This window comes from Trichechus manatus, unplaced genomic scaffold (assembly GCF_000243295.1).
Source record: "Trichechus manatus latirostris isolate Lorelei unplaced genomic scaffold, TriManLat1.0 scaffold00138, whole genome shotgun sequence".
Lineage (NCBI taxonomy): Eukaryota > Metazoa > Chordata > Mammalia > Sirenia > Trichechidae > Trichechus > Trichechus manatus.
This window is the reverse complement of record NW_004444074.1, coordinates 3,564,386-3,579,737: the sequence shown is the minus strand read 5'-3', so window position 1 is coordinate 3,579,737 and position 15,352 is coordinate 3,564,386. Positions and strand designations below refer to the sequence as shown.

The 15,352-nt window shown below is 38.4% G+C and overlaps 1 protein-coding gene across 3 annotated transcripts in view; it reads left to right on the top strand.

The window, feature by feature from the left end:
• Positions 1-5,354: 5,354 nt before the first annotated feature.
• UTP6 (UTP6 small subunit processome component) overlaps positions 5,355-15,352 on the top strand; it is a 30,154-nt gene continuing 20,156 nt past the window's right edge. For all 3 annotated transcript variants that reach the window (XR_002825453.1, XM_023739645.1, XM_004385393.2), the window contains exons 1-7: positions 5,355-5,681; positions 6,909-6,993; positions 10,360-10,401; positions 10,645-10,737; positions 11,728-11,775; positions 12,272-12,335; positions 14,450-14,568. Coding sequence is in view for 2 of the 3 variants with exons in the window: in XM_023739645.1 (XP_023595413.1) it covers positions 5,590-5,681; positions 6,909-6,993; positions 10,360-10,401; positions 10,645-10,737; positions 11,728-11,775; positions 12,272-12,335; positions 14,450-14,568 (543 nt within the window). In the remaining variant the exon portion in view is untranslated. The remainder of the gene's footprint in view (positions 5,682-6,908; positions 6,994-10,359; positions 10,402-10,644; positions 10,738-11,727; positions 11,776-12,271; positions 12,336-14,449; positions 14,569-15,352) is intronic.

Here is a 15,352-nt window from a genome sequence, read left to right as displayed (position 1 = left end):
CAGTTGAAATTTGGCAAGCTGACAAGGCTATGTGCCAGAAGTAATTTACTATCCAGAGCAGTTCCTAAGTAAAAGAAGCTACAAATAATAGAAAAAGAAATGAAAAGTTACTGGTTCCAAATATTTTAATGTGTGTCACCCCAAACTTCTCAGCTTTTGTTGTTAGAAACGTGAGATAACATGAAAGGTTTGAGAAGTACAGATGCTTTGCATTCGCATCAAACTGAGAGCTCCGATGTTCTTAGGCATCAAAGACCAATCTGTGTCTATCACTCCTGCTCTGACTTTGAAGTCTAGGAGAGTGCTCTGTGTGGGAGAAGCAGGCAGGGAATTCCAAAGGAGGGAGGGGGGATGGGATTCCAGGTGCCTCGTCTCTCATTATTGCTGAAATTAAGTACTTCCTTTCACCAAATACTAATACTCCGCTGTTTTTAACCACTGAGTAGTCCGTGAACTCAGAATCCTTAGATGTGACTGTGTGAATATTCCACAGAAAAGTTCAAGTTTACTTTGAAGATACGATTAAGTACAGTAAAGGCAAGAATAGAAGTTTCAACTTGATTTGCAAACATCTGGCTACTATTCATCTGGCTGACTCCTTGAGATTGTCTTTCGACCCTAACTGAAACCCTCCTTCTCTGTTTTCCAAACTAGCTCATGGGCACCGTAATGCAGTCAAGGGTTTCTCCAAGCCATGGAAGTGAGCAGGGTACATTTCTTTGGGATCAATATAAGTTCACAATCTGGCAAAAACCCAAGGTAATTTATACTTAAAAAATACTAATATATTGTTTTTTTCATATAGTTCGGCTTCATATAAGGTGGACTGTATGAAGAAGAACGCGGCATCAGAATTGGAGGAAGACTCGTTAGCAACCTGCGATATGACACAATCTTGCTTGCTAAAAGTGAAAAGCACTTGAAGCACTTACTGATAAAAATCAAAGACTACAGCCTTCAGTATGGATTACACCTCAACATAAAGAAAATAAAAATCCTCACAACTGGACTAACAAGCAGCATTACGATAAAGGGAGAAATATTGAAGTTGTAAAGAATTTCATTTTACTTGGATGCACAATCAATGCCCATGGAAGCAGCAGTCAATAAATCAAATGATGCATTGCCTTGGGCAAATCTGCTGCAAAATACCTCTTTAAAGTGTTCAAAAGCAAAGATGTCACTTTAAGGACTAAGGTGCGCCTGACCCAAGCCATGGTGTTTTCAATCGCCTTATGTGCATGTGAAAGCTGGATAATGAATAAGAAAGACTGAAGAAGAATTGATGCCTTTGAATTGTGGCGTTGGTGAAGAATGTTTAATATGCCATGCCTTCCAGAAGAATGAACAAATCTGTCTTGGAAGAAGTACAGCCAGAATGCTCTTTAGAAGCAAGGATGGTGAGACTTGTCTCACATGCTTTGGACGTGCTATCAGGAGGGACCGGTCCCTGCAGAATGGTGTCAAGCTTGGTAAGGTAGAGGGTTGGCAAAAAAGAGGAAGACCCTCAGTGAGATGGATTGACACAGTGGCTGCAACAATGGGCTCAAGCATAACAATGATTGTGAGGATGGTGCAGGAGCAGGCAGTGTTTTGTTCTGTTGTACATAGGGTTGCTATGAGTTGGAACTGACTCGATCGCACCTAACAACAACAACAACAACAACATATTGTGGGATACACTTTGTCTCATGTACTTTGGACAGGTTAGCAGGAAAATCCAGTCCCCGGAGAAGGACATCATGCTTGGTAAGGTAGAGGGTCAGCGAAAAAGAGGAAGACCCTTGATGAGATGGATTGATACAGTGGCTGCAACAATGGGCTCAAACATAGCAATGACTGTGAGGATGGTGCAGGACCTGGCAATGTTTCGTTCTGTTGTACATAATAGGAACCGACTCGAAGGCACCTAATAACAACAAGAGAATGCAAAATTCACATAAACTTTTTTGGAGAGGGATAAGGCTTTGGTTATTTATGTTTCAATATTTCTGGTCCTGTCATAAAATTAATACTTGAAGGTCTTTAGGAGAACAATATCCTCAAAGAGAGAGTCTGGTGATTACATTTTTCCTTTCAATTAAAGTATAATTTCCATAAAGTACACAAATCTTAAGTGTGCACTTTGTTGAATTTTTATATGCATACACCCACGTACCAACCATCCAGATCAAGTATTTCCAGCACCCAGAATGCTCCTTTTGCCTTCTCAGTCAGTACTTACTCACTAATCTGACCTCTGTGTTGAATTTTAAACTTAGAATACAAAACTAAAAGAAAGATCAAGCTTTCTGAGGGGCACTTTCAAGCTCCAGACTCCAAGAGCACTTTTTCCCTGTTGTTAGGGGTCCTTAACTAGAAAGGTGTGCTCAGCTAAGGGTTCTGAGACCTAGTGGGCACTATGTAAAGACAATTTCTTCTGCAGCATGTGCTTTCTCTAGTAGATGCTTTTGACTTATTGAAGGGCTTTTTCTTGGGTTGGTATTAAAAATGTTTATGTAATGTGATTGAGTTAGTATATAAAGCACTTAGAACAGGGCACATAGTAGCTGGACGCATATAAGCCCTAGAAAAGTGATAGCTATTATTGTGAGATATACAAGTGACAAGAGAAGTTTTGTCATTTCCATTTTAATAATTTTTACAGCAAGATAAACATGGAAGCTGAATTTCAAAATAAGGGGGAGAGTACTTACAGTTCAAATGATGAAGTAAAAGAGCTGAACAGAAGATTTCAAGAGGCAGCTCAAGAAGTCAATGTGCATGTGAAAGCTGGATAATGAATAAGAAAGACTGAAGAAATGTGCAAAGACCTGGAGAGAGAAAACCAAAAGGGAAGAACATGCTCGGCATTTCTCAAGCTGAAAGAACTAAAGAAAAATTCAAGCCTTGAGTTGCAATACTGAAGAATTCTTAAGGGAAAATATTAAATGACGCAGGAAGCATCAAAAGAAGATGGAAGGAATACACAGAGTCACTATACCAAAAAGAGTTGGTCGACGTTCAACCATTTCAGGAGGTAGCAAATGATCAGAAACTGATGGCACTGAAGGAAGAGGTCCAAGCTGCACTGAAGGCATTGGCCAAAAATAAGGCTCCAGGAATTGATGGAATACCAACTGAGATGTTTCAACAAACGGATGCAGCACTGGAAGTGCTCACTCGTCTATGCCATGAAATTTGGAAGACAGCTACCTGGCCAACCAACTAGAAGAGATCCGTATTTATGCCTATTTCAAAGAAAGGTGATCCAACAGAATGTGGAAATTATCAAACAATATCATTAATATCACACACAAGTAATATTTTGCTGAAGTTCATTCAAAAGTGGCTGCCGCAGTACATCAACAGGGAACTGCCAGAAATTCAAGCCAGATTCAGAAGAGGTTGTGGAACCAGGGATATCATTGCTGATGTCAGGTGGATCCTGGCTGAAAGCAGAGAATACTAGAAAGATGTTTACCTGTGCTTTATGGACTATGCAAAGGTATTCAACTGTGTGGATCATAACCAAGTATGAATAACATTGTAAAGAATGGGAATTCCAGAACACTTAATCGTGCTCATGAGGAACCTGTACGTAGACCAAGATGCAGTCATTCAGCCAGAACAAGGGGATACTACGTAGTTTAAAGTCAGGAAAGGTGTGCGTCAGGGTTGTATCCTTTCACTATACTTATTCAATCCGTATGCTGAGCAAATAAGCTGGACTATATGAAGACGAATGGGCATCAGGATTGCAGGAAGATTTATTAACAGCCTGTGTTATGCAGATGACATATCTTACTTGCTGAAAGTGAAGAGGACTTGAAGCACTTGCTGATGAAGATGAAAGACTACAGCCTTCAGTATGGATTACACCTCAAAATACAGAAAACAAAAATCCTCACAGCTGGACCAATAAGCAACATCATGATAAACGGAGAAAAGATCGAAGTTGTCAAGGATTTCATTTTACTTGGATGCACAATCAACACCCATGGAAGCAGGAGTCAAGAAATCAAATGATAGCACCTAACAACATTTACAGTTGATTTAAAAATTGTCATTATCTTGGCAAGTTCTGTATTAAATTTGCCTAGAAATGAAAGATCACAATCTGTTAGTACTTCCTGACTTCCTTATAAAGAAATTAGCAAATGCCTTTTCATATTCTGTCATGCATTTATTTATTGAGCACCTACTGTATACTAAAAAAACCAAACCAGCTGCCGTCCAGTCAATTCCTACTAATACTAGTGAACAAAACAGGAAAAAAATCCCTGCATGTAAGCTTACTATCTAGCATCATCCCCATTCTTACATCATCCCCATTCTTACTGTTAACACAGGCCCCAGAGATTTTCCTATTACAAAGAAAATTTCATCTTTTTTTTATATCCGTGATTTTGTTCCACTCTCCTAATGTCTTACAGCTTAGAGAATCAGGAAATGATGAAGCCTAAGCCAACCTTTGCCTCCGTTCTGAGATCAGCAGGTAAAATGCAAAAGGAAAAAAGGGAAAGGCACAGAGAATGTGGAACATGGTTAATTGCTAAGACTATTCCCCTTTCATAAATCACAGAGGATCAAGGTGCTAATATGCATGTTGAAATAAACTGGTCTAGCAAGAACTCCTGCTTTGGCTTTTTATCATCCTTCAGAACTTAAATAGAACTGAGCCACATCGTTATTACTTTAGGTTAAGTGATGACACCAGCAGTACCGCTTCCAAGATGGGTTATCTGATGGTTCTCTTAGAAATGCATGCTAAATGCAATGGTTTAAGGAAGGTCTATACTCTATTGATTTATTAAGGTAACTTCCAAATTTTCAATGCCAAGATTCCCTTTTCTAAAAAAATTATAGTTCCTGATACCCACCCAGGGCCATGTGTTTTGATTTTGTCTACAAAGCCAGGTTAGTCATTCAAACAATGAAAATTTCTCCCGATTTTAAAATTAATCGTTCCATCAGAGACTCTTAATCGGCACGTGAAAATCAATGTGTCACACTAGTTTACTAAATCCAGCCGAAAGCAAACAAATGTTTTGGGTAGATTGGTCGGTGTTAGCGCCCCTGACGATCTTTATCAGTGACTTTTCCAAAATGTTTATTATTATACGTTATCCTACACTCTGTTTTTCTTTTTTTTGTTCCTGGTGTTGAAAAGCGAGAGCGTAGGATGAGAACAGAAAAAACGAAGCCAACAGCCTGAGAAAAACGCATTTCTAGCTTCCTTCAGTCGACTGCTCTGTATCCGCAGGCGCCTTTTCGGACCCCGCCCACGTCCAAGCCTCGCGCGCATATAGCTCCGCTCCATCCTAGCCCCGCCCCTCTAATCCTGTCCTCTTGAGTCTTCCTCTCTACCGCCCGGAGGGGCTCCTGCTGCAATCCCACATTCAGCCACAGGGAGGTGCCAGCTGCCGCAAGAGCCAAAGGGCCCTCCCCACTGGCAGAGATGGCAGAAGCGGAAGAGGCGGGAGCTAGGGAGCACGTTACGTGAGTACGTGCGAGCGTAAAGGCAGGATTACCGGAATAGAAGGTGGACTTTTTCTGCGCGTGTTGGCGGTTCTGAATTTTCAGAGTGTGGTGTAGAGTTGGAACCTCATGGCAGAGATAATCCAGGAACGCATAGAAGATCGGCTCCCCGAATTGGAACAGCTGGAGCGCATTGGACTGTTCAGTCATGCGGAGATTAAGTGAGAGAGGGCTGGGGAAAAGGGAGGGCTGGGGAAGAAGATTCGGCGCTGGCTGAGTGGAGCTTGGGGGCGTGTGCGTGGCGGGGGGCAGGGATAAAGGGCACTTTTATTTTTGTTAACATAGTGGAAGTTCATTTGCCGGATTTTGATGATACTTACAATTAATTTCTCATCCATTGCGAGATGATCCATTCTTCCGTCGCTTTATCCTTCAAACATATTGACAGCCGTTCATAGAGCCAGGTCTTGAGGCTACAAAGATGATAAAAAACTGAGTCCCTGCCCATCAGGAGCTAACAGTGCACTGTGTGTGGTGGGAGAGACAGACAAACATTTAGATTACCGTGCCGTGTACTGTAAATTGATTGTACTACATTGTACTCCTAGAGATGTGAAAGTGGAAAGCCAGGAGGAGTGAATAAGTCTTCCTAGACTTGAAGACGGGAACCGTTCGATTTCATATTTTACCCCAGCGCCTAGCTACAGCGCCTGGCACAGCTGGCATTCAGTAGTTTGTTAAAATTAATTGAGCTTAATAGTTTTTAAATGGTTTTCTGTTGCTATTTGTTTGTTTTGCAATGACTGAATTTAATGATGTGCCTGTGGGACTCAAACATTTGTTAATGAAACAGCATAGCAGTGTAGAGTCTTAATAAGTGCTCAGTTAATCTTTGCTATTACTATACGTAAAGACAGTTATTTTCCACATCTTGCATTAAATTCTTCTAGCATACATATGTTGTGGATTCATTGTTTAGTTAAGGACAGTGAATTTTTTCCATAAATTCTTTGGTAATAAAAGTTTTCATTCTAGGTATTTTTTTTTTTTTAATTTACATGTTGAAAATTCAGAAATAGAGTAATTTAAGAAAGAGACTTGATTATTACTGAAATTTAAGCAATCTGAATTTGGAGGGAAAAAGATCTTTTCTCATATTACGTATGTGTAATGTAAAGTAGTTAACATTATTTGCTTTGATAAGGGGAATGTAAATGGTCCTGGTAATAGATGATTTTCATAAAAATTTTAAAGTAAATCCTGATGCAGTTAAGAACGAAGAAGTAATCATGTAAGAGTGCTTGCATGCTGTAGATACTTATATTTGGTATTTATGTGTTTTGGTAAGCATGTTTTAAAAATATATTAAAAATAAACAGGTTTTAAGAAAATAGTTATTTCATTTTTGCTCTTTTCAAGTATTATATTTTAAATGGTTTTATCCCTAGAGCTATCATTAAGAAGGCTTCGGATCTAGAATACAGAATACAGCGACGAGCCCTTTTTAAGGAAGATTTTATCAATTATGTTCAAGTAAGTGAACAATTTCATCACTTCTTAATCCCCTTACAAATTTTAAATCAGGTAAATCATAGAATGGTGAGTGTGATGTTAATTTTCTACAAAATTCTAGAATCAATGATAAAACAGGTAATTTTTGAACAGATAAGAAGTAGAGGTAATTATTGGGAGTAGCATTGCGCCACTAAGGCTTTAGTCCTTGCCAAATTGAACTCCCTTCTTTTTTTGTATTGAATTAGTAGATCAGCGACACAGTGTATCAGGACTTCAGCAAGGATTTAATAAACAGCCTCTTGTGGGACAAGATAGAGGAATGGGAGTTTGATGATAGTAGATGGTTGGAAAATTAACACTGTCAGTAAATCTGTCAGGCTGGAAGAAGCATATTGCAGAAGTTCTGCATTCTGTAAATGATGGAAGATTTGGAGTACAGACAAAACATACATGCCAAGCCAATTTTCAGATGGGAAGGAGTAGGTAATAAGTTAACTGACAGAATCAGGACTCAGAAAGAACCCAGTAACAAGGTTCTGTGCATAGGTTAAATACACACACACACACACACACACACACACACACACACACACACACACACACAACTGAATAAACAAAATGATATATGCAACGTGCCTATGAATCAGTGTTTTTGGAAGAAGTCTGAGGCTCATAGTTGATTGCTGACTCAAAATAAGCCAAGAGCGTGCTACGTTAAAATGTAATCCAGTTTTCTACATTACCAAAAGTAAAGTGTCTGCAGTGGGCATTGCAAACAGTAGGCATTCAGAAAATGTTGGCTTGAAAGAGAGTGTTTTATACTTATCAGCCCATTGCTGAAGTACTGTGTTAGACTCAAGACTAAATTTTAAGAAGGACTTTGAAAGTTTGGAAGGCAGCCAGATGGAAACCTTGTTCTGAGAGGAATTGTTGCAGGAAATAAAGATGTTTAACCTTAAGAAGACTTTACTTGTCAAACTTTTGAAGCGCTATCTGTGAATTAAATTGATTTGTTTTGTTTTAGAGAGCAGAACTGAAATAAGCGTGTAGATTTAACACACACACACATTCACTCCTACTTACTTGCATATACATCCCCCAGCACCTATAACCATAAAAATTGCTCTGAGACAGAAGTGGGGTTTTAAATCAGTGAGGTTCTGGGGGAACTGGTTATCCACACTGAAAAATAAAATTAGATTCCTTTCTCATGTTATGAACAAAAATAAAGTTTTGAAGAGCTAAGTGTAGGTGGAAAACTAAATCTTCTAGAAAAATATGGAAGAATGACTTCATGTAGGGAAATAGTTCTTAAAAAATAAGTGAGACCAAAAACACATATCATGAAGGAGAAGATTATTTGACAGCGTTAAAAGTAAAAATTTCTGTCTAAAGCAAGACACCATAAGTAACGTGAAAAATGACAAGCCACAGAATGGGAGAAAATATTTGTAACACCTGTAATTAGGATCTAGAATATATAAGCTGTAAATCAAGAAGAAAATGACAAAGAAAAATGGGCAAATCATAAGAACATAACATTCACAAAGGGAAAACAATTTGCGGTTGTATTTATGAAAAAATGTCAGGCTCATTATTAATCAGATAAAATCAGGGTGCAGTACCACTTTATATCTATCATATTGGGCACCATTTTAAAGACTGATATGATTATATACAGATTTTAGAGTAGTGGAAATTCATACTGCTGGTGGTAGTATAATTGGTACAAGCACTTTGGAGAGCAATTTGGTAGTATCTCATAAAGTTGAGAATGCGTATATCTTATGACCCAGCAATTTCTTTCATACAGTAGATATTGTGGATTAGATTGATTTGTTTCATTTTAGAGAGCAGAACTGAAATAAATAGATTTAAAACATACAGATGCTCACTCCTACTTGCTTACATATATATCCCCCCACACAACCATACAGTAAATATTGAGTGCTTACTATGTACACTGCACTGATCGAGGTGTAGGGGTACAGCAGTAAATTAAGCAGACGAAAACCATTGCCTTATGGATCTTACATACTAATGGTGGGAGTGATTATATACTTTGGAGAATTTCCTACATCTGTTCACAAGAAGATATGTATAAGAATACTAATTGCAACTTTTTGTAATAGAGAAAAATTGGAAACAAACAGACATCAGCAGGAGAAAATAAGTAAATTGCACATTAATGCAATTAAATACTATACAACAGTTTGAATGAACTTGAACTTCTGTGTGTCAGCAGGGATATATTTAAAGTCATAATGTTAAGTGAAAATATGGAATGAGGGGTACAGTATGATACCATTTATATAAAGTTTAAAAACATTGAAGACAACATTTTAATGTGTAAAGTCATGCTTGGGAATGATAAACACCAAAGTCAGGTTAGTTGTTTACTTTTGAAGAGGGAGAGGAATAGAATGAGAAATGAGTACATAGGGACTTCACCTTTATTCAAAATATTTTATTTCTAAAAAAAGACTTCAAGCAAATATAGTAAAACATAGGCTTGGATATAATTGCGTGATAGGTGCATGCTGTCTGTGCCTGAAATATTTCATAGAACAATTCTGAAATGAAGCATGTAGTTTTGTGAAATCCTGAGCTTTCTGTCTCTAATAGTCTTCATGCAGCTTGAAGAGGAATTATATAGCATTGGTTTTGAGAGAGCCTTAGGAGGTCCAGGTAGTACTTCAGAGGGTGGGTCAGGGAGAGCCAGTCAGGCTTGACACCCCTGTTTCAGCTAGTACACTTCTGTTTATCTGCTTTATTTGTTGATGCATTAGCTAAGATTTTGTTTGAAGAACTCCTTTTTTAATTAAAAGTCTGAGCATACTCTTGTAGACTAGATGTTGTTTGGAAAGTCGAGATTAATTGATACCATAGCTCTTGTTAAGTCTTATAGTTTTAGTAACTTTTTTTTTTTTTTTTTAACGTCTAAAGTGATTATGGGTCCCTCAGTGCTGCAGTTAACATGCTTAACTGCTAACCAAAAAGGTTGGAGGTTCGCGTCTACTCAGAGGCACCTTGGAATAAAAGCCTTGCTATCTACTTCTGAAAAAGTAGCCATTGAAAACCCTGTGGAGCACAGTTCTACTCTGATACACATGGGGTTGCCATGAATCGCTGTTGACTTCATGGCAACTATTTTTTTTAAGAGATTATAAGTATGCTAATTATTACCTGTGTTTGTGAGCTTTTCAAATATAAAGGTGAATTTTCAGTGAATGCTAGATATTTACTATAAATTATTCATCTTGATAGCAAAATGTTTTCTACTTTATGTTCTTGACTTCATAATTTTAACTAAAACACATTTTCTGTATTTAAAAGGTTATAATAATTCTTGTTTCTCTTTATTTGTATGTTTTTCATCCATAGTATGAAATTAATCTTTTGGAGCTGATCCAGAGAAGAAGAACAGTAAGTAGATGATTTTCTGGAAGTTGGGGGAAAGGGGAAACACAGAATTAAGCCGTGCGGCTATTTAGCCGGAACTTGGGTTTAAGAGACAGTTGGCCTTGATAAATTGTGTGGTAACAGGCCTATAATGGCTGTTTGTAATTATTTGCTTCCCCCATCAGTACTGTTTAATGATGAAGTAGGAATGTCGCTTCAGATAAATGTGATTCAACTGAGGCTTTGGTTTTTTATGTCCTCTTTTAGCGCATTGGGTATTCATTTAAGAAGGATGAGATTGAGAATTCTATCGTACGACGAGTACAAGGCGTCTTCCGACGTGCTTCAGCAAAGTGGAAAGTAAGTGATCAGAGCATCCTTAACTGTAAGAGATGTGATGATGTGTGTTAGACATATTATGACTTAGATATTCAAGCATTGCTCTGTAGTTTTATCTTGGGCATCTCAGTTCTTATCCTGGTGATGATATCATTGCTTAAAACATTTTTTGAGCCAGTTAAGAGGCCACTAAGAAAATTGATCTCACTACCTTAAAATTATTCTGTGAAGATGGTGTTGAAAACAGGGTATTTGATAAATAACTGAGGATCAAAAAATTGTCTGGGAGATATTGGAATGTATTTCTAAGCCGGGCTTCTGTTTGTTTCTGGTTTGAATCCCTGCTGAGAATTTGCATTTCTGACAAGTTCCCAGGCCATGCTAATGCTGCTGGTTCGGGACCAATTCTGAGAACCACTAGTAGAGCGGCTCTCAAAATTTGTCACTTAATCACCTGGAAATCTAGTTAAAATGTAGATTCTGATTCAGTATATCTGGGGTGGAAGTGAAAATTCTCAGCAAGGGTTCGAACTGGAACGAACTGGTTCGAAGCCCTTTTTCTAAGTAAAGTACATTGAAGAGTAGAGAGGGTTGCAATTTGGAAGTGTGAAATAAATCGTTAGAGTAGGGGCAGCTCCTCAGTGACTTAATTCTGTCCAAGTTTGGCTCTGGGGCTGGTCATATTCCATGAAATGTTGATATGTGCTTTGGATTCCTGGGAATGGCAAATTTTGTGTTTTTACCCCTCATTGAGACCATAAGAACTTCGTTGAACAAATTGGATAGTTGATTGTCTTTGAGTATGGTGGGAGGTTGTGGGGGGAATGGAGTGAGTTATCATGGCTAGGATATCCAAGGACTCCGTGAGGAAGAGCCTCATAGGCTGAGGGGTGTGGTAACAAATTGGATTTTCTGAGATCTGCTTTTGTTTCTAACAAAATTAATCACTGCAGAGATGTGTTATATATAAAGGTGAAATCCAGGCAGCTTAGTGCATTGCTTTTCTTGCAGGATGATGTTCAACTTTGGCTGTCTTATGTAGTCTTTTGTAAGAAATGGGTGAGTATTGGGAGCTGTGTCTTCCTCCCTGTTCTTTTCTTTTAGTTAATCTGCCTTTTAGGCCTCCTACTTGATTATTGAACTCCATGTTTTCTCCAAAGTTGTAGAGATAACACATGGTTTCTTTGGTTTTCTTCAAAGATGTAGAGATAAAAAGAATTCAAGATGGCTGTACTTCAGTGTAATAGCATTTATGTGTAATAACATTTATGTACCGAATGAATGTTTTCATAAATGAGTTCCACATCAGTTAAAAAGAAAGTAATTGTTGTGTGTATTTGTTTAGGAAAGTTGAGTTATATTCAGAGTGCTTATATTTAGTGGTTTAAGTACAAGAAAACTGTGATTGTGTCTGTATTGCTATGCCCCTAGCAATAGCAGCCCTCACTCCGTTGGATTTTTACCATTGATGAAGATACAGTACAGATTAGTTAGAGATTAATAACAGTGATTTCACAGTACAGGGAATAGAAAATTTTCTTCCTCTTTTTTACAGGCTACCAAAGTTCAACTTAGCAAGGTATTCTCTGCCATGTTAGCCATTCATTCGAACAAGCCAGGTATGGTGAAATCTTTGTCTTTTTTTTTTTTTTTAACACTTTATTTAGAGTTAAGCATTTTGGAATTTAATTTACTTTATAAACCTAAGACAAATTGTTTTGAGGACTTGAGCTTAGGTATTAGGTAGTTGGTCTAAGCAGTTGTTGTTGCTGACTAGCTTTCTCTTAGTTCATTCCCACCTGCTGTATGCTAGTTACTGTGCCAGGCATATCTGTGGACAGGGACTACATTTCTTTTTAGTTGATGGTGAGACAAACTCTTCTGTACTTTGGGGAACTTTCTTATCTGGAGGCAGGCACAGTCTATGTAGGGGTTTCCAAAACTTGAAGGGGAAGATTTTAATACAGATTTTAGAATGGTATCTGGCACAGCGTAGGTACTCACGTTTGTAAGGTAAAGACTTCTTGTTAATTATGTGTGAATGACACGTTATTTTATATTGGAGGTGCAGTGTGTATTCTCAGGGTATAAATGTCTCAGCCAGGTATTTCATACTACACAAGACTCAAATAGGCTAGATTGGCCACAGTTTACTCAGAAGGATACAGCAGAATAGCTTTTGGCATGCTTCTTCAGCAGACTCCTCTTAGCAGTTTGGTTCCCTAGTCTCTGGTTCCCTAGGTGACAGTTCAGATGTGAGGGGATGATACCACATGAGTGGGTGGGGGAGCCATTCTGGCTTAGAAGCCCCATGGATGGGCATAGCTTCCTGGGGCCTAGCAAGAGCCATGCTGTTATAGGAGTCACATGCAAAGCCCAAAGCAATGGCTGTGCATTATTCACAGCCCTCCCAGTCCAGATGTGATTACCAACTATGGGTCATTTTTTTTTCTTTTGTACTTTAGATGAAGGTTTACAAAGCAACTTAGTTTCTCATTAAACATTTAATAGACATTGTTTTGTAACATTGGTTGACAACCCCACAGCATGTCAACACTCTCCCCTTCTCAACCTTGGGTTCCCCATTAGCAGCTTTCCTTTACGCTTCCTGCCATCTAGTCCTTGCCCCTGGATTGGTGTGCCCATTTAGTCTCGTTTTGTTTTATGGGCCTGTCTAATCTTTGGCTGAAAGGTGAACCTCAGAAGTGAATTCACCATTGAGCTAAAAGGGTGTCTGGGGGCCATTTTCTCGGGGTTTCTCTAGTCTCTGTCAGACCAGTAAGTCTGGTCTTTTTTTTGTGAGTCAGAATTTTGTTCTACATATTTCTCCAGCTCTGTCCATGACCCTCTACTGTGATCCCTATCAGAGCAGTCGGTGGTGGTAGCTGGGCACATTTAGTTGTGCTGGGCACAGTCTGGTGGAGGCTGTAGTTGTTGTCCATTAGTCTTTTCGACTAACCTTTCCCTTGTGTCTTTGGTTTTCCTCATTCTGCCTTGCTCCAGATGGGGGGGGAGTATCTTAGATGGCAGCTCACAAGCTTTTAAGACCCCAGACACTAACCAAAGTAGGATGTAGAACAATTTCTTTATACACTGTGTTACGCCAGTTGAGCTAGATGTCCCTCAAGAACCGTGGGTCATTTTTACCATAAGCAGTCTTGCCTAATAACATAGCTGATCTTTATTAAGTTGTTTCGGAAGTGGATAGAATTTAATTCAGTGTTAAGTTCCCATCTAGAAAGGCACAGAGGTTTTGTTTTTAAGCCTTTGTGTCTAGCAGGTACAATTAAAAATTTACTTTTTAAATTATGAACTATTTCAAATAGAGAAAAGAGAGAAAAACTATTTAAAGTGGAGAAAAAAAAGTCTGATTTCATTGATTCTAAGACATAAATTCTTTTCCTGTGATTTTCACAACTTTAAAATTTGTATATGCCTTAAAATGGTGGTGTTCTGAGATTTGATGACCTATGTTAACAGGCACTGATGTACCCATTATCCAGACTGAACAGATACTAACATTTACCTGTTGGCTTCAGAACGCTTTTTCTAAGTTTAGTTAAAATGACAAAACTTCACAGATAGCTATTAGAAGCCCATTTCTCTGCATCTCCTTCTTTTAGTAAGATTTTTAAAAAAGTTCTCTGACTATTAAAATTGGAGCATTGGTCTTTTTTTGTTTGACTTAATTATATTGACTGAAGTGAAGTCTGATGATTTTCTCTGTTTCTAGCCTTGTGGATTATGGCAGCCAAATGGGAAATGGAAGATCGCTTGTCTTCAGAAAGTGCAAGACAATTATTTCTTCGGGCTCTGCGCTTTCACCCGGAGTGTCCAAAACTTTATCAAGAAGTGAGTGCGTGTTTGTGTAGGATGAGAAAGTGATGTCTCAATTTGATTCTCTGGAGACATATATCCTTTATTAAGTTTGCCAAGTTAAAGAAGACTTCCGTTTATGGAGGCCAGTGATAAAGTGTGTGGGGGAGCTTCTGAGTGTAAGGGAGCCAGGAGGGTGAGTAGAAAAATCTTTATATTTCTTGGCCAGTGGTAAGTGTTAACAGTGTACAGCTTCTAGGTTGTTAGAGGTTGGAACCCCCACTTGCCCACTAGGGTTGGGAGGAATAGGGGGCTGAACCCTATTTTTTATTTAGAAGGGGAGCCAGAGTTCAGGTACCTTTATCTTTTTTTTTCTTGTTTCATGTTTGTTTTTGGTCTTCTCTTCCTCTTTTCTTTACTTCTCTTTTTCTCGAGGTAAGTACTCTGTTAGTACCTCCTTTCCCTCTTGAGGAATTTATTCCTTCCTAGAGGAGGGGTGCTTTAGAATATCGATGGCCAGGCTCTTGTGAGAAAAACAAGTGCTAATAATGGTATATTTTTGGAAACTACCCTTTTCTGAGACATTTCTCAGAATTTAGTCCTCAAATGAAAAGGAAAAAGTTATAGGTCTTCGTGCTAATAGGTTTTATAGAAGTCACATCTGTATTTTTGGTCTTGTAGTAATTAATAGTGTTTTTATATTGTAGCCTTGTGTTTCTTTCCTTCTTTTCATAGTCTGTTAGCTGTCCCTTTTCTGCCTTTATTATTTTAATTGAGAAACTATTGTAAGAAGCAGTCCTCCCTACTGTTGGAAGGTTGT